The 18,540-nt window shown below is 42.1% G+C and overlaps 1 protein-coding gene across 1 annotated transcript in view; it reads left to right on the top strand.

Annotated features, from left to right (window-relative positions):
• The window catches only part of CNN3 (calponin 3), an 88,234-nt gene that overhangs the window by 53,866 nt on the left and 15,828 nt on the right, over positions 1-18,540 (top strand). Inside the window, exons 2-4 of the mRNA XM_073593077.1 lie at positions 3,636-3,757; positions 11,889-11,955; positions 12,045-12,182. Of these exons, the coding sequence (XP_073449178.1) occupies positions 3,636-3,757; positions 11,889-11,955; positions 12,045-12,182 (327 nt within the window). The remainder of the gene's footprint in view (positions 1-3,635; positions 3,758-11,888; positions 11,956-12,044; positions 12,183-18,540) is intronic.

Below are 18,540 nucleotides of genomic sequence, written 5' to 3'. Positions count from 1 at the left end.
TCCATTAGTAGGATCATCTTGGTTAATGTACCACTGGTCTGATTTTCGTATCCTTGAACTGGATCATTTGTACAACAAGCACGTTATTTGATGCTTTTTTGCTTTTGACACATGATTAATGGTTTACCAGGATTTTCTTGGTAATGAAAAAAGAGCCCTGAAAGGTCAGCCCTCTTCCTGAGATCCTTGTGATCAAATAAATTCCTCAAATATTTTCTGGAAACCCGGCGTACACAGGTGACTTCTGATCATGGAAATAGTTTCTATATTGCAGAACAATGTTATTGACTGGCCTTATGAAAATGCTAGTTTCTTGGGTTACATGCTGACCCTCATGTTTAAAATTTATTTTAGTCGCAGACCTGGAAGAAATATGTTGATGAGGGCCTCCTTTTTTTTTTTTTTTTTTTTTTTTCCCCTTTTTTATATCTATTCTTCAGCTCCATGAAGCATATACACGGCTTGACAAATTTTGCTTTGAATCTGGGAGCCAAACTTCAGTACTTAATAATTTCCATAGCTGATGCTTTAAAAGCCCCCTATAGGTCATCAGTTTAGTGTTACGGAGGAGGTCTGGTGCTAGAATTATTGCTCACATTTTGCCGCGCATGCCAGAATGACACGTGTATTGCAGTTGACATTTTTATGCGTAGGCGCCCCAACGTTTGTACGTGCCTATATGTGGGGGGGCCCTCTTCCTTCCTTTTTTTTTTTTTTTTTTTTTTTTTTTTATGGCGAGAGGGATTTTGTGTGCTTGGGTGTAACTTGGATTTTTTGGAGGAGACCTATCGCTGTTCCTAACTAAACGGGACACACGATCTGTCTCTCCTCTCCTGACAGAAGCAGGATTTGTGTGTTTACACACACACAAATCCCTGTTTTGTCTCTCTCGTTGCGATCACGGGTGTCCGGTCATCGCAACCACCGGCCACGTGCATCGAGGCGCCTGCTAAGGCTCTTAAAGGAGCCGACATACCTGTACGTCGTCTTGCGCAGGGCTGCCGAATTATATGTACATGTGTCGGTAAAAGACCCTGCATGTCTCCCCTGTGCTTCACTGAACGTAATGCAGTGCGAGTTGCACTGCATTATATTGTTTTGTTTTTTTTTCCCTGGCCAGGGAAACTGCCACCGGGAACTTGGAAGTGATTGGCAGGAAGAGGGGTGCCACACATCCACGGAGTCTTATGGTGGTATGAGGGACCACCTCAGCCTGGGCTCCCACCAGGCTTCGCCCCAGCGTGTTTCACTCTGTCCCCCGGAGCTTAGCCATGGGGATCATGACCTGGAAGTGATGTCATGCATATCGCCTCTGGGTCCGGAACAAGATGGGGAGTAAGGCGGACGCATGTCCCTCCCCTCTACTCTGCGGCACCCGCAATGCCAGTCCCAGGCCTGCAGATGGGCAAGCGGAGCCCGGGATACGTAGTGGGGGGGCACGTTACCCACATGTGTGGAAGCAATCAGGCGGCAGCAGAGCCGCCTGAATGCTTCCACCTGATAAGCGAGCCCTGCTGCTAAATGTAGAAAACTACCTACTCGACACCCAGAGCTCAACATGTCCCAGGTGTTGGGCGGTAGAAATCGTGCATTCCTGCAACAGTGAATGGGTTGAAAAAAGTCTGGCTGCACAACAAAGCCTCCAATACTGTTTCTGAACAGACCTTTCCATGGTGGAACTAAAGCACTTTATGAAGTCCCCCATGCTTCGTCAGGCACGTGTCCATTACCTACTCCATTCAAAATGGCTTCCGTTAAACTCTCTATGCTAAAAAAAAACTTAATGCTGTGGACACAAGTGATGGTCATCCTGTGTGAATTTAATGCTTTAAAGTGGTCATAAAGATAAAAAATGTTTTTTCCTTAGTGCCTTCTCTGCATTATGGTAAAACACCTTTTAAGAGTAACTCCCCCTAAATACTCACCTGAGCCCGATCTCAGTCCAGTGCTGTGCACATCTACAGCAGCTTTTCTCCTCCTCCCCTGGCATGACTGAGAGCATTGGGAGCCATTGGCTCCTGCTGCAGGCGATCAAAACCTGTGAGCAGAATGGGGGGCAGGGCCAAGCGTCTGAATAGGCACACACAGCCCGGCTCGGGATCAAGCATGCGTGAGTGCCCTATAGGCAGCAGCTTATAGGGAGCACTGAGTTGGGGGTGGTTGGTAGGAGTAAGGAGTGCTGACAGGGGACCCAAGAAGAGGAGGATCAGGGCTTCCTTGTGTAAAACCATTGCATAGAGCAGCTAAGTCCCCATTTTTTTTTTTTTTTTAATGGGGGGGGGGGGGGGGGAGAGAATCTTTCAAGTCCCTTTTTAAGATGCAACCCAGGATCTTCATTTTCCCACCTCTAATCGGTTTAGCAGGTATATAGGTGACTATTGTCCTGTAATATGATTTCATTCTGATTTTTCCCATCTGTGGTTTCCAAGCAGTGTGTAAACAGAGCAGTAGGTGGGACAAAGTGCTTTACTCAGACATTCCATTCACACTGCCAAATGATGTGTGGTTCTGCTGTTTACACTAATCCCATGGATCATATAAAAGTGCTCTCAGGCCTCGTATTGTTTCACTGGTTATATATTTCTGCTTAGAATTTTTCAGGAACTCTTGAATAGGACATCAGTCTCACTAGGGCATAGGATACTTCCTGGAAGCTGCAATCTATTCAACTTATAGAAAGTGCACTTATCCTAATTCACTCTGATTTAGGCCAAGATATTAGAATAGGTGGAAATTTACTGGCCTGTAATAATTGAGGCAGTTTTAAGTGCAAACCCAGACAGCAACTCGCCTAAACCTATAACTGCCCTGTATTGTGAGTGCTGTCATCTGAGCAGCAGAATCGGCAGATTTGTTGTCTGGTTTAGCAGGACAAATTTTGATCAGTGTGTGGGCTATCTGTTCAACAGAAGTCCATCATTTAATTGACTTCTGTTGAACGGAGAAACTTTTGGCAATCAGCAACTGTAGCCAATAAGCCCTGTATATTAAAGCAGTAGGATCTTTTGTTAGAATGTAATATTCAGGCGGGTGGGATTTCTCCATATACCTAGTTTTGGATGGAGGAATGTTTTTGTTCAGCCTACTTATTGTACGATACAAAACTACCATTCTGTGGCAAACCTCATTTTATATATTCACTACTTCACTGGGCTGAGTTCACTTGTGTGTCAGGACTTCAGAACTGGTTTGAGTCAATTTGTGTATTGGGACCATGGAATTACCCCATATTCACCAATGTTTCAGGATTGCAAAACTTGTCTACGTTCACTGATTTGTCAGAATTGCAGAACTGGTTCACTGATGTGGCGGGAATACTGTGTTTTAGTATAGTGTCTACTTGTGTTTTGTGTGTAATCTTGTTTGATGTGGTAGTTTCAGAGAAAATGAAACTTCATTCTTTCCTTGTTTACATCTGTAGGTCTAAAGCTATGGTGGTGCCCCAGCTGAAATGATAGAATATTAATGTTGGAGGGGGGATGCTATTTCTAAACTGTCAAATGCTGTAATTTATAATGTAAGTGTTCACATTGTAACTTTAAAAATGCTTGATAAAATCTATTGGTATGTCTACTGCCCATATATAAACCATGTTTTTAATTTTTTTTTTTTTTTTTTTTTTTTTGCGCTTCCAGATTGCCCTGAAATATGACCCGCAGGTAGAGGAGGATCTGCGACTCTGGATAGAGGAGGTGACTGGTATGAGGATTGGCGACAACTTCCAGGTGGGCCTGAGAGACGGAGTCATTCTCTGCCAGTAAGTGTGCTTGCTCTATCATATTCTTATATCCTGTAAGAAGCTGTGTGGCCTGTCATTAAAAATGCTGATTCGACACTTGATCCAGTGCATTTGGTGCTTTCGGAGTCCCTAACCCAGACTGAGTTTACTTGCATGCTTGAAGATGGGTCATGGATGGGTCTTCCAGCATGACAATGACCCAAAATATACCGCTAAGGCAACAAAGGAGTTGCTCAAGAAGCAGCACATGAAGGTCATGGAGCCAGTTTCCAGACCTTAATCCTATAGCAAATTCATGAAGGAAGCTGCAACTTCGAGTTGCCAAGTGACAGCCAAGAAACCCTAAAGTGATTGTAAAGTCTCATTGTTTGTATTTTTAGGTAGTGGGAGCCAATGGTGCTCCGCTGCTTTCTCAGCCAATGATGAGTAGTCTCAGGAAGTAGAGTCTCTCATGCAATATCGCTGAATAGAGATGGGCTCAGGTAAGTATTAGATGGGTTGAGGGGGGATGCTGCACACAGGTTTTTTTTTTTTTTTTTTCATGCATAGAATGCATTAAGGTGGATGTAAACCCTCACCTATACCCAGTGAAGTGAACAGCCTCAGGTGATACACAGAGATGAAACAAATCTCCCTACATAAGTTTTTTACATGTATATCTGCTGTCTTCATCTCTCTACTGAGAAAGTAAATGTCGTGTTAGAAATTCTTCTACCTGTTGAGCACTGGGTGTGGAGTCTTGGCATACACTGCATGACAACTGATTGGAGGAAAGAACACACACACACACGCACGCAGAGGAATGAAGAAAGTTGAAAACGTGCAGAGCCATGCTGTGAATAGACAAGCTCTTTGCTTATCTATCTCTATGCACCCTCCCCGACACACAAATTTCCAGCTGCTTTTATCTCCAGTGTCGGCGAGTTTGTCAGAATTTTATGCTAACAGAGGAATGGTGCAGCAGAAAGACACAGGACTCAGCACTTTGAAGAGAGATACGTAAATGCTACAGATGTGTCTAGGTCAGATTTCATGAATGGGGTTTACATCCACTTTAAGGATTTAGAGGAGTTCTGTAAAGAGTGGACCAAAATCCCTCCTGAGATGTGTGCAGACCTGGTACCAACTACAAGAAACGTCTTACGTCTGTGCTTGCCAACAAGGGTTTCTTCAAGTACCAAGTCAGTTTTGCTTGGGGATCAAATACTTATTTTACTCACTGAACTGCAACTCAATTTGTATCATGTGTGGTGTTTTTTTTTTTTTTTTTTTTTTTTTTCTGGATTTTTGGTTGATATTATGTCTCTCATTTAAAATTAACAAATATAGAACCTTCATGTCTTTGTAAGTGGTTAAACTTACAAAATTTGCCGGGGATCACATTTTTATTTGATTAAACATTGCATATATAATAAATTATAACCATGTTGGCATGTATACCTAAAATGTTGACAAAATGCACTTGAACCCTGTAAAACTGCACTTTGTGTCCAAACTGTACACTTGACAGATACCTAGTAATGACTAGACATACACAGTCTGTAATATTTGCTGTTTTTATGCAAACACTAAATCATATATATATATATATATATATTATATCTCATATCTCTCAGATTGCACTGACCAGTGCTGCATACATTGACTGCACACACTGCCACACTGCTTGCTAGTTTTCCAGCAGGACTGTTTGACAGAAGATGGTTGTTAGACCACCTTTTGTTGCTGCTGAACCTGCTGAATTTCTGTGTGTGTGTGTGTGTGTGTGTGTGTGTGTGTGTAGCCAGCTTTATTCTTAGTTTGGTGAGCGAGCTAGAAGTGGAGAAGAAATGTATAAAGGAAGATATGGAGCTGAATGCTTTGAATAGTAGTTTTGGCCTCCTGGATAGAGGGTGGTGGTAGAGCTGTGTAAATCTCACTTGCGAGTGCCCAGAATTCTGAACTCTTTGACAGGTGAACAAATTAACACATGTATTTTTAAAAGGGTGTTTAGCTGCTCTGCCGGAGTTGTGGTTTTAATTTATAGAAAGAGAGAAATTGTACTTTGACTAATTACAAGTGTCCATATCACATTTTTGCCACAGGCAAGTATGTTCGGCAGAGGGTAGCAGGCAATGTGTTCATAGCAACCAGTCCTGTGGTTTTGCTTTGTACCTTGGACTAGGAAATTAATGTACTATTTTGATAGATATACACAGATGTATAGATGAGCAAAGATTTTCAGCAAAACATTTGTAATATATGATAAAAGGTTATAAAACTAGCAAGCAAAATTAAATTACAAAAATGCTACTAATGGCATTGAAAAATGTGACCCAATATATTTTGCATTGGGACTAAATTCTAAAAACATGTTGCACTTGATATTAGAAAGTGACCACTAGGTGTCTGAAGGCCTGACATACCTTTTATAGAACCCCCCAGGTACCCCTTGCACAGATTTTGACCAGCTCTAGTCATATAGAGCTCAGCCCCCTGTTTTTCTTGTTTTTGGGTCTTAAAGTGGATTTAAACCCTTTACAACCACTTTATACTACAGGCAAGCCTATAATTAGTTTAGGAGATATCCCTAAACCTGCACGGTTTAGGAGATATCCCTGTATTTGCATGTGCCGATGTCATCTGCACGTGCACTGAAGCAACGGCACATATGTGCCGTCGCTTGAGTTGTATTGTGCTGTTGCCGGCGGCTTCCTGCACGCAAGCGCAGGAGTGATGTCATCACGGCTCCGGCCAATCACAGCGCCGGAGCCGCGATAACAGGAAGTAACTCCCTGGAGAGATGTCGGCCGGAGCAATTAACTAGGACCGCTGCAGGGGCTTCGGTCTCGGGTAAGTAATTCATAATGAGCTAGTATGCTATGCATACTAGCTCATTATGCCTTTTTGTCTTGCAGGTGTTTTTTGGAATTTTTTTGCAGGGTTTACAACCACTTTAACAATGATTACCAGCTTATTGTGAGGGTTAGAGTTAACCTGAGTGCTCAGTAGATTGAAAGGATTCTTATAATGGAGAGCTCTAAATTTTAGGTTATCCCCTGTGCTTGATGAGGTATATCAATGAACATACAGTGCATCCGGAACGTATTCAGCTCTTCACTTTTTACACATTTTGTTATTTTACAGGCTTATTTCAAAATGGATTAAATTCATTATTTTCCTCAAAATTCTACAAACAATACCCGATAATGACAATGTGAAAGTAGTTGGTTTGAAATCTTTGCAAATTTATTAAAAAAATAAAAATAATCGCATGTACATAAGTATACACAGCCTTTTTCCATGACACTCAAAATTGAGCTCACTAATTTGTTTCCACTAATCATTCTTAAGATGTTTCTGCAAATCGATTGGAGTCCACCTGGGGTAAATTCAGTTGATTGAACATGATTTGGAAAGGCACACACCTGTCTATATAAGGTCTCACATTTAACAGTGCATGTCGGGGCACAAACCAAGCCATGAAGTCCAAGGAATTGTCTCTAGACCTCAGAGATGGGATTGTATCAAGGCACAGATCAGGGGAAGGGTACAAAAAAATTTCTTCAACATTGGAGGTCCCAGTGAGCACAGTGGCCTCCATCATCCGTAAATGGAAGAAGTTTGGAACCGACAGGACTCTTCCTAGGGCGGGCTGCCCCAGCCAAACTGAGCAATTGGGGGAGAAGGGCCTTAGTCAGGGAATTGACTAAAGAACCTGATGGTCACTCTGACAGAGCACCAGCATTTTTCTGTGGAAAGAGGAGAACCTTCCAGAAGAGCAACCATCTCTGCAGCACTCCACCAATCAGGCCTGTATGGTAGAGTAAAAAAAAAGTGCAGCTCCAGATAATAAACCAATGAATTACCAAGTGAACATAATATAGGTGTTTGCACTAAAGTGAAATATGTCATATTATATCAAATATCATAATCAAAAATATCAGGTAAAAAAGGTCCATACATAAAATTAATGTGTTAGAGAAAATATGTGCATAAAAAAAAACACATAATGTGACAAAAGTTCATAAGTGAAGGTATCCCAATGAAAGAATTCCAATACAGGAACCAGGGTCTATATTCTCCACCGCTTGTGCTGCCCGTCACCTTACAATAGATAATGGAGGCTTACCAAAAAGCCTGCGACCGCACTTCTCAGGGGGGCTCAAAACAGGCTTGGTAGAAACAGCAGGAACACTGTTAAGGATTCCCAGGTGACCAACTGGCATCAGTAAGGAGTAACTTCCATAGCTCACTTCCAGGAGATAAGTGCTGCGCACCAATGGATGACCGATGAGACGGGAACTGCGCACCAATGGATAGCCACTTATCTGAAACTGTTAAACCGCTTTGAAATAGAGTTTTGGTTGTGCCCAAACATTTAACACTGCAGAAAAAATCCTGTAGAGCACAGGATGGACCCTACCTTACCAAACATTCGCTCTATGTGCAAATATCGGACATTTGCAGATAGAGCAAATGTTTGGTAAAGTAGGGTCCATCCTGTGCTCTACAGGATTTTTTCTGCAGTGTTACATGTTTGGACACAACCAAAACCCAATTTATTTCAAAGCTGTTTAACAGTTTCAGATAAGTCGGTATCCATTGGTGCGCACTTCCCGTCTCATCGGTCATCCATTGGTGCGCAGCACTTATCTCCTGGAAGTGAGCTATAGAAGTTACTCCTTACTGATGCCAGCTGGTCACCTGGGAATCCTTAAGTGTTCCTGCTGTTTCTACTAAGCCTGTTTTGACCCCCCTGAGAAGGGCGGTCGCAGGCTTTTTGGTAAGCCTCCATTATCTATTGTAAGGTGACGGGCAGCACAAGCGGTGGAGAATATAGACCCTGGTTCCTGTATTGGAATTCTTTCATTGGGATACCTTCACTTATGAACTTTTGTCACATTATGTGTTTATTATGCACATATTTTCTCTAACACATTAATTTTATGTATGGACCTTTTTTTACCTGATTTTTTTTTTCTCACTGGATATTTTTGATTATGACACATCTTTCACTTAAGTGCAAACCTATATATTATGTTCACTAGGTAATTCATTGGTTTATTATCCGGCGCTGCACTTTTTTATTTTAATAAATATATATATATATATATATATATATATATATATATATATATATATATATATATATATATATATATATATATATATATATATATATATATATATATATATATATACATTTATCTCTTTGTGCCCCATATCAGGGTTATAGTGCTTAGCAGCAGGATATCCTTCACGGTTTAATTTGTAGTAGTTTATTTATTTATTTATTTTTTTTATCACACACCTAGCGCAATTTCTTTCTTTGTATTCTGTATGGTAGAGTAGCTAGACTGAAGCCACTCCTCAGTAAAAGGCACATGACAGCCCACCTAGATTTTTTCCAAAATGCACCTGAAGGACTCTGACCATGAGAAACAAAATTCTCTATAGAAGCTATAGAAGTTACTCCTTATATGCCAGCTGGTCACCTGGGAATCCTTAAGTGTTCCTGCTGTTTCTACTAAGCCTGTTTTGACCCCCCTGAAGGACTCTGACCATGAGAAACAAAATTCTCTGGTCTGATGAAACAAAGATTGAACTCTTTGGCCTGAATTGCAACCCTCGTGTCTGGAGGAAACCAGGCACCACTCATAACCAGACCAATACCATCCCTACAGTTAGGCATGGTGGTGGCAGCATCATTTTGGGATGTTTTTCAGCGGCAGGAACTGGGAAACTAGTCAAGTTCAAGGAAAATATGAATGCAGTAATGTACAGACATCCTTGATGAAAACTTGCTCCAGAGCGCTCTGGGCCTCAGACTGTGGCAAATGTTTATCTTTCAACAGGACAATGGCCCTAAGCACATAGCCAAGATAACAAAGGAGTGAGATACAGGACAACTCTGTGAATGTCCTTGAGTGTCCCAGACCTGAACCCGTTTGAACATCCTCTGGAGAGATCTGAAAATGGCTGTGCACCGACACTTCCTATTCAACATGATGGAGCTTGACAGGTCCTGAAAAGAAGAATCGGAGAAACTGCACAAAAATAGGTGTGCCAAGCTTGTAGCATGCTCAAAAAGACTTGAGGCTGTAATTGATGCCAAAGGTGCTTCAACAAAGTATTGAGCAAAGGCTGTGAGCACTTGTGTACATGTACCACCTCTGCCTCCTCTCATTGACTTGCGCTTCATCCATATTCCTGTGTGCCAAGCCTAGTTTTGGATTCATGTTCCCTGAGCGTATTACGCTGCGCTGGGGCACTTCCACCTGCCGGTAAATGTAGCCGTTCACTCAGCTGCTGATCTGCTCCTCTCCTTCCCATGGCTGCCCCGCCGTACATCACCGGTGCTCCAGCCCGACTGTCTGCTCCATCTACTTGGCTCTGCATTATTCCTCTCCCTCTTTACATTGGAGGTTGTTTTGCTTATGAGGAGTCCAGTCCATCACTGCAGCACCGCTCCATACAGCTGGTTTACATCTCACAGCTTGTTAAGGTACTGCCACAGTAGTTTCCATGTTGGTCAGGCATTTCATTCATGCGAGGAAAGTTTTTTTACCACATTGGCATCATCAGAGATTGTTTTCAAGTGACTAAGCAATCAATTGCTTTCCTTCTATAGGAGTTTCCATTCAGCGCTACCAGTTGTGGCTGTTTTTTCTGAGTATACTTATGTACATGTGAATTTTTGTATTTTTAATACATTTGCAAAGATTTCAAACTTCTTTCACATTGTCTGTCATTATGGGGTATTGTTTTGTAGAATTTTTAGGAAAAAATTAATTTAATTTAATCCATATTGGAATAAGGCTGTAACACAGGGGTCTCCAACTTTTTAAAACATGGGGCCAATTTTACTGGTCTTTAGGGGGGGCAGACAGTGGCCAGTGGGAGTAGAAAATTATATCAGTGGAAGGAATAGTGCCCCACTGTTGGTGTCAGTGGGAGAAGCAGTGCCCCAAGGGCTGGATAGAGTCAAAGGGCCAAATCCGGACCGTGGGCTGCAGTTTGGAGACCACTTCTGTAATGCGCTGTGAATACTTTCTGGATGCACTGTACAGAGATTTCTGTGTGCTAAAGTTCGTGATCTTCTTCCAGTTTAGTGTGTTTGTTTTGTTTTTTTTTTTTTTTTTTTTTTTATATGACCACTAGGTGAGCTTTAAACCCAGTAAACCCAGATCATGTTCTAACTGATGGTAGATACATCCATTTTACAGCAAAAACAACATTTAAACAACATTTAAGCACCTGACATTCACCTTCCTAAATCTGCAAAATGTTGCAAAACCAGATCACTATGCTCACAAAGCAAACCGCGCTTGGTGTACTTTTTTGTTTCTAAAAATGTATTATTTTGGATGGAGTTTAACAATAGAAGGTTTACCTCTGATCAGGCGATTGTTCTGCTATTGCTGCTGCCTCTGAACTGACCGGTTTTATCCGTTTATCATTCGCTCTGGGTGAAGAATTTCTGTGCTGCTCTTTACATCAAACTAAGCTCTCAGTTTTACTTTTCTAATATTGTTAAATGCAAACTGACAGCGCTCAAGTGTTGAAAGTATACACTCTTAATGATAGATTACTTACCATCCAAAGTTCATTCCAGTATTTAACATAGGAATGCACATATGAAGATCATATCTACAGCCTTGCAACTCTTTCCAGACTTGGAATTCCTTGTGCAACCATATAGAACAAATGGAAAGCACACCGGCATTGTGACATTTTCAAAAGTTTTAAGTATATCTTCTCACAAAAGTTACTTTTGTAACTGTGCACAAAACCTAAATCCATGAGACTTGATGCAAAATATCCAATTGTCGAACCTATTTAGCAACACATAATTGCAGCCTCAAAAGTGCATCATGGCTTAAAATTTAAGGGTGAACCTCCTTCCTCTGAACTCTGTGAATATACTTTTTTCTAAAGTTATTTTATCGGGGCATTACATGATAGGAGGGGCGGGCATCCCAGCTGGGAGAACAGTGATTATTTCTAGCAGCTATAGCGGCTGGCAAAATCAGTGGATTTTTCATGCGGTTGTACCCAAGTTGATCAATCAACTTGGGTACAATTGGCATGTTTATACATATTCGAACTATCTATGGTCCGCTTTAGAACAGTTCAGTACATTTGTTAATTCCTTTTTTCCCTCTAGTCTCATTAACAGATTACAACCAGGCGCAGTAAGGAAAGTAAATGATGCAAAAATAAACTGGCACAAGGTAAGGGCTTTGGGCACATTTCTTAGACTCTGTAGTTATGATATCATGTAAATGTGTCTTGATTTTGTGATGTGCTGATTGTTCTACAGCTGGAAAACATTGGAAACTTTATTAAAGCCATGCAGGAATATGGGATGAAGCCACATGACATTTTTGAAGCAAATGACCTATTTGAGAATGGAAATATGACCCAAGTTCAGTCGTCTTTGGTATCCCTGGCTGGTTTGGTATGTACCTCTCTGCACACTTATGAACTAAATATAGGGAAAGAAAAAAATACCCTGTGTGTGTGACTTTGTTTTCACATGTAAGTAAAGTTTGAGGGAGAGAGTAGAAGAACATTTAAAAAGTATTAATCGTACGTAATGGGACTAGAGGTTGACCGATATGGGGTTTTTCTCTTGCTGATGCCGATATTTAGAAATTGCGGTGGCCAATGGCCGATATATGATGCCGATTTTTTTTTTTTTTTTTTTTTTTTCTCTCCCCCTTCATCTCATAAAATCTAACAGTTAGACCCCTTTCACACTGGGGCGTTTTTCAGGCGCTTTTGGGCTAAAAATAGCGCCTGTAAAGTGCCTGCAAAACGGCTCCCCTGCAGTCTGTGTGAAAGCCTGCATGCTTTCACACTGAGGCGATGCGCTGGCAGGATGTTAAAAAAAAAAAAAATGCAAGCAGCATCTTTGGAGCGGTGTATACCGCTCCTTCACCATTGAAATGAATGCGCACCGCTGCCCAAGCGCCTGCAAAGCGTTTCAGCAGCGGGGCATTTAACCCCTTCCTCGGCCGCTAGCTGCGTTATAAGCGCCCCCCTAGCAGCCGAATGGCGCCGCTAAAATGATGATAAAGCGCCGCTAAAACTAGCAGTGTTTTACCGTCAATGCCTGCCCGCTCCAGTGTGGAAGCAAACTTAAGTAATAAGTGATACAGAAATTGTTTTACATTTATTAAACAAAACAAACCTCCAATCAGTTCACTTGTATGTATAATTTAGATTAAAAAAAAAAAAAACTATATCTTTAAATATTAAATACACAAAAACAGGTAATCAAAACTTTTAAACGGAAAAAAAATGGGCTAACTTTACTGTTTAGTTTTTTTTTAATTCATTAGAGTATTTTTTTTTTTTTTTTTTTTGAAATTGCGTTTGAAAGACCGCTGCGCAAATACAGTGTGACCATAAAATATTGCAACAACTGCTATTTTATTCCCTAGGCTCTCTGCTAAAAAAAAATATCTATAATGTTTGGGGGTTCGAAGTGATTTTCTAGCAGAAAATACAGGATTTTTACTTGTAAGCAACAAGTGTCAGAAAAGATTTAGTCTTTAAAGTGGTTGTATACCTTTTTTATTTGTAACTTTTACCTACAGGTAAGCCTATAATAAGGCTTACCTGTAGGTAAAAAAAAGGGTAAGGTTTAGGAGATATTCCCCTCGCAATGAGCCGCTGACTGCAGCGGCGCATGCGCACAGGGGACTCTCGGCTGACAGCCCGGCAAACTCCGGAGCTTGCCGGGCAGAAGTCTCCCGCGCGCAGTGAGTGGCCGGAGCCGCGATACCTGGAAGACACGCCAAGGGGAGATGTCAGCTCCATCGGTGTGGACCAGGTGAGATGCCAGCGCCTCGTTCTAAGGTAAATATCTCATAATGAGCTAGTATGCAGTGCATACTAGCTCATTATGCCTTTTCCCTTGCAGGTGTTAAAAAAAAAAAAAGACAGCGGGTATACAACCGCTTTAAATGGTTAAACTGAGAGCTTCTACACACAGAGTTCAGCTCATTCACAAGTATAAACATTGTGTCTTTTCAGCTTCTTTTATCAGATTTGGCAGGCTGCCCAGAGAGGAGAGAAGTCCCTTCACAGAAGACTTCAGGCAACTTGCATTGATTTCTATTACAGAAATCATTTGCAAGTCACGCTGAAGTTATATAATGTCCTTTTTTATCAGCACAATCGGCCGATGCTGATTAATTAAAAAAACGCCAAATATCGTCCGGCCGATATATCGGTCGACCTCTAAATGGGACACAGGAGAGTTCATTCTTAAGAAACTGGGTTATATGGCATCTCCAGGTGATTGAACACTGACAAATCTCCCAGCATTGCTTCAGTTTTTCTCTAGTGTCTGCAGACTAGCTCTTACTCTCTCTCGTGCACATGTTTCTACATGAACTGCTTTTCTCTGTGGAGCCCTTGTACTCTATAACAGTAGCCGTTTTCAAGATCGGTCCCTACAGATGCTTATATCCAAAAGGGACAATACCTGGACCACAGTTGAAGAATTGGGGACTAGCCTGTAAACTGTGGCACTCGGTTTGGTAGGTGGTTGCATCTGTTAGCTGCTTGGGTTCTTTACAGCTCCAGGGTCATGGTCAGCTGTGGCTGAACCCAGCCCCTAAAGGCGCTATTGGGTATGCCTATCTAGGTGAGGGTGAAGATTGAAACCATTTACTGGCTCTGCTTGGCGTATATGTAAGTGCCTCTGTGGGGGGGGGGGGTACCCCAGGTGCCATCTCCCTGCCATTCGGATGATTGGAGAGACTGGTTGTGGGTGGGAGTATCATCTTTACTGCCACCTATAGGAATGGTTGGTGCTGGCTGGGGTCACTAGAGCACACTGTGGGCATTCATTATTACAAGGTGCATGCACCCCACCCTGTTTGGGCACACCAATTCTTTTTCTTTAGCTGCTCTGTGCAGCCACCTGCCTTTTTCGCAAGTGTGGCCCATTTGTGCTACTGCACAGGTGCAGCCAGCCCATCTGTGATACTGTGCATGTGCCGCCAGCCCATCTGTGCAGGTGCCATGTTGGAATCGTCCATTTTACATTGAGGACACATCCATATAGGACACTTAAAACGTGAAGTTTATCCTAGGTTCACATGGGAGTGATTTGGCATGCAATTTGACATCAAATCGCACGCCAAAATCAGCTGCTATTGCCAGCAATGGCACAGTCCGAATCAGTGCGGCGTCGCACCGATTCCCAAAAGTAGTTCCCGTACTACTTTTGGCGACTTCGGAGGATTTGTATAGACATCTGTGCAGGAACCCGCACAGATGTCAAATCGCAGCTAAAGTCGGACTGCATTGCTGGGTTGAAATCCTGCAGCAGTGTGAACCTAGGCTTAAAGCGGCGGTCCACTAAAAAAAAAAAAAAAAAAAAAACTAAAAGCAAGCAGCTACACATACAGCAGCTGCTGGCTTTTAATAGGACACTTGCCTATCCTGGAGTCCAGCAATGTCTGCACAGCTGATGTTTCAGCTGTCAGGTACTGCCGCCGCCATTGTGTGTAAAGGAACCTGGCAGTGTAGCCTTGCGGCTTCACACCGGGAACTCACTGCGCATTCGCAAGGCCCCGCTTCTCTCTCCCACTGGCCCGGCGACGGGGGTAGGAGAAGGGAGCCCCACAGTGACGTCATGGGGGCCGCGGCGCAGACTCCCAGGAGTGGAAACATGATACCTGTCAAAGACAGGAATCCTGCCCCTACCCCCGCCCCAAAAGGTGCCCATTGTGGCACTGGAGGAGGAGAGACAAATGAGCGAAAGTTCCACTTTTGTCTGGAACTCCGCTTTAAGGACAGTTTTTAAAACTGACAAATCCAATAAGGCACCCACACAGTAGCACAGATTGGCTTGCTGCACTTGCACAGTAAGACATTTTGCATGTCTCCTACATAGCACAGGCTGCAACGTGACCAGGGAAACTAGCATGGTGGATCTTGGCACTAGGGTATCAGGACTAGGTGAACTAGACTGCCTTATTTCAGGGGGCAGTCTTCCCTCCACAAATTAATGTGGCAGAAAACCGGCTGTGGTTTTCAGGCAACATCCGGCTTCTCACTCCTTACTTCAGCTGTGTCCTCAGGACCTTTGTGTCCAAGTAGAAATTCTCAGCTGTTCTTCCACTGTGTTGGAACAGCTGGCAGATATCATTCATCCTAGCATCTTTTTTTGGGTTGAATGAAGAGGAAGTGGAGTAGGCAGTGTCTGAGGATTTGGACTCCTCCAACGTAGATGAATCCTGTTTAGAGGGCACCCAGGAACAGCCCTTTTTGCACCACTGGACCAGTTGCACCCTCAGGATGTTATTGCTCCTGTTCAAGTACCTTGGACACAGCCAATCACAGATCGTGCTAAATGGCCAATCACAGCGGCCATTTAGCACTCGATCGGCGTGTCCAATGAGAAGTGATCTCATATGTAAACATATGAGATCATCTCTCATCGCCAGCTCTCCCTCCTCACACAGATAGCGTGTGAGGAGGGAGAGGTCCCGTGCTGCAGCGGTGTGTACACACAAAAAAAAATTGAAAATTCAGTGCCCACAGTACCTGTCGATGCCATCTTATCAGTGTCACGTGTCATCAGTGCCATCTGTCATCGGTGTCACCAGTGCCACATCAGTGTCACGTGTCATCAGTACCACATATTAGTGCCATTTTTCATCTGTCACGTGTCATCAGTGCTATGCATTAGTGCCATCTGTCATTGCCATCAGTGCAACGTATCGGTGCCATCAGTGCCACGTGTCATTGCCCTGGTGCTCCAGGGCCTTCAAAAGTGTAATAGGTAGTCCAACAAGTTAGATGTGTAATTTATGCTCCTAGAACATGTGATGGTGCTCCCTGCATGTTGGGCCTCTCTATGTGGCTAGGCTGTGGAAAAGTCCCATACATGTGGGATCGTAATACTCAGGAGGAGTAGCAGAATGTATTTTGGCGCGTTATTTGTGGTATACACATGCCATGTGAGAGAAATAACCTATTACAATGACAATTTTGTGGGAAAAAAAAAAAAATCTTCATTTTGCAAAGAATTGTGAGGAAAAAATGACAACATCAAAAACCTCACCATGCCCCTTACTAAATACCTTGGAATGCCTACTTTCAAAAAAGGGGTCATTTGGGGGGTATTTGTACATTCCTGACTTGTTCGGGTCGCAAGAAATGAGAGAGGCCACCAGTACATCAGGTGTGATCAATTTTTTTTAAGATTTGCACCATAGTTTGTAGACTCTCTAACTTTCACAAAGACCAAATAATATCCACTAATTTGGGTTATTTTTACCAAAGATATGTAGCAGTATAAATTGTGGCCAAAATTTATGAAGAAAAATTAATAATTTGCAAAATTTTATCACAAACTAAGAAATGTTTTTTTTTTTTTTTCCTAAATTTTTGGTCTTTTTACATTTATAGCGCAAAAAATAAACCCAGAGGTGATCAAATACCACCAAAAGAAAGCTCTATTTGTATGAAAAAAGGACAAAAAATGTATTTGGGTACAGTATTACATGACTGAGTAATTGTCATTCAAAGTGTGAGCACCAAAAGCTGAAAATTGGTCTGGGCAGGAGGGGGGTTTAAGTGCCCAGTAGGCAAGTGGTTAATAATAATATATTATTATTTTTATTATGAGTTTGATTCAATCGTTCAGGCCTGTAGCTGCACAGGAGGGATTCCTTTTGGATTCTGTTCTTTTTAAAATTCTGCATGGAAAAAAAAAAAAAAAAGTTCCAGCAATAATGTAAAAGAATAAATATAGGCAGGTGAAGGAAAGAGGTGGAAGGGACGTGATCTGACGCTTTGATCAAATTGATACAGTTTATATACAGAAACGCATAAAAAAAGTAGCTGCGTATTCATAAAAACAGGGTTACCTTTACACGGATGCAGGTACAACCAACAGATATCTATCTATCTACGTTTATATAGAGCGCTGAGATGTTGGCAGAGAATCCATCACTTACCATGTGATATACCTCCCAACTAGCCGCTCTTTTATGTTGGTCTAACAGATTGTACAGACTTCTCCTATTCTTCAAGGCTCTGATGAAGAGGGAACCCCTCGAAATGCGTCAGCCACCTTTTAGCACTTGTCCTTGCATGGGCATGTCCAATTTCTAAAATTTTAATGTGTATATTTTGTAACCCTGTTTTTATGAATACATAGCTACTTTTTATATGCATTTATTTGTTTCTGTATATAAATAAACTGTATCAATTTGATCAAAGCGTCGGATCACGTGCCTTCCACCTCTTTTCTTCACCTGGCTCTCTTTGGACCACCCCTGGTCAGCTTAGGCAGCGGGATGCGCATGATCATCTTTTAATTCCCTCCCTTTGAAAGTACTACCACTCTCTATACTAGCAATGCCTTCACAAGAGCAGGAGAAATTCTTTCTTTGTTTAGATTTTCAAAGAATAAATATAACCTGACACATGGGAGCTGGACTAGCTGTTATCTGTTTCACATGAAGTTGTATGATGACAGCCTGGCCTTTTGGTTTCTCTCAGCATTTTTAAGGAGGGAAAGATACCTGACAGGGTGGAGTGGGATCTGTACCACAGGCTGATCTACCTTTGCACAGAGAAACGCAGGCTGCCATTGCTGATGCTCTGAAAATGCTGGTTGTCATGATGATCCATTAGCCTTTGACCCAAAACAAGTATGCAGATCGGATTTTTATCGTGAATAAACCTTTTGAAGCCAGAAAGTTGTCCTAACTGACATTTTCAAATGGTGAATGACAGCCTGCACATTTTTTATAATGCAGTTTAATGTATTAAACTGCAGTATG

Source organism: Aquarana catesbeiana, linkage group LG07 (genome assembly GCF_042186555.1).
Source record: "Aquarana catesbeiana isolate 2022-GZ linkage group LG07, ASM4218655v1, whole genome shotgun sequence".
In the NCBI taxonomy this organism is placed as follows: domain Eukaryota; kingdom Metazoa; phylum Chordata; class Amphibia; order Anura; family Ranidae; genus Aquarana; species Aquarana catesbeiana.
This window is presented reverse-complemented; position numbering and strand designations above follow the sequence as displayed.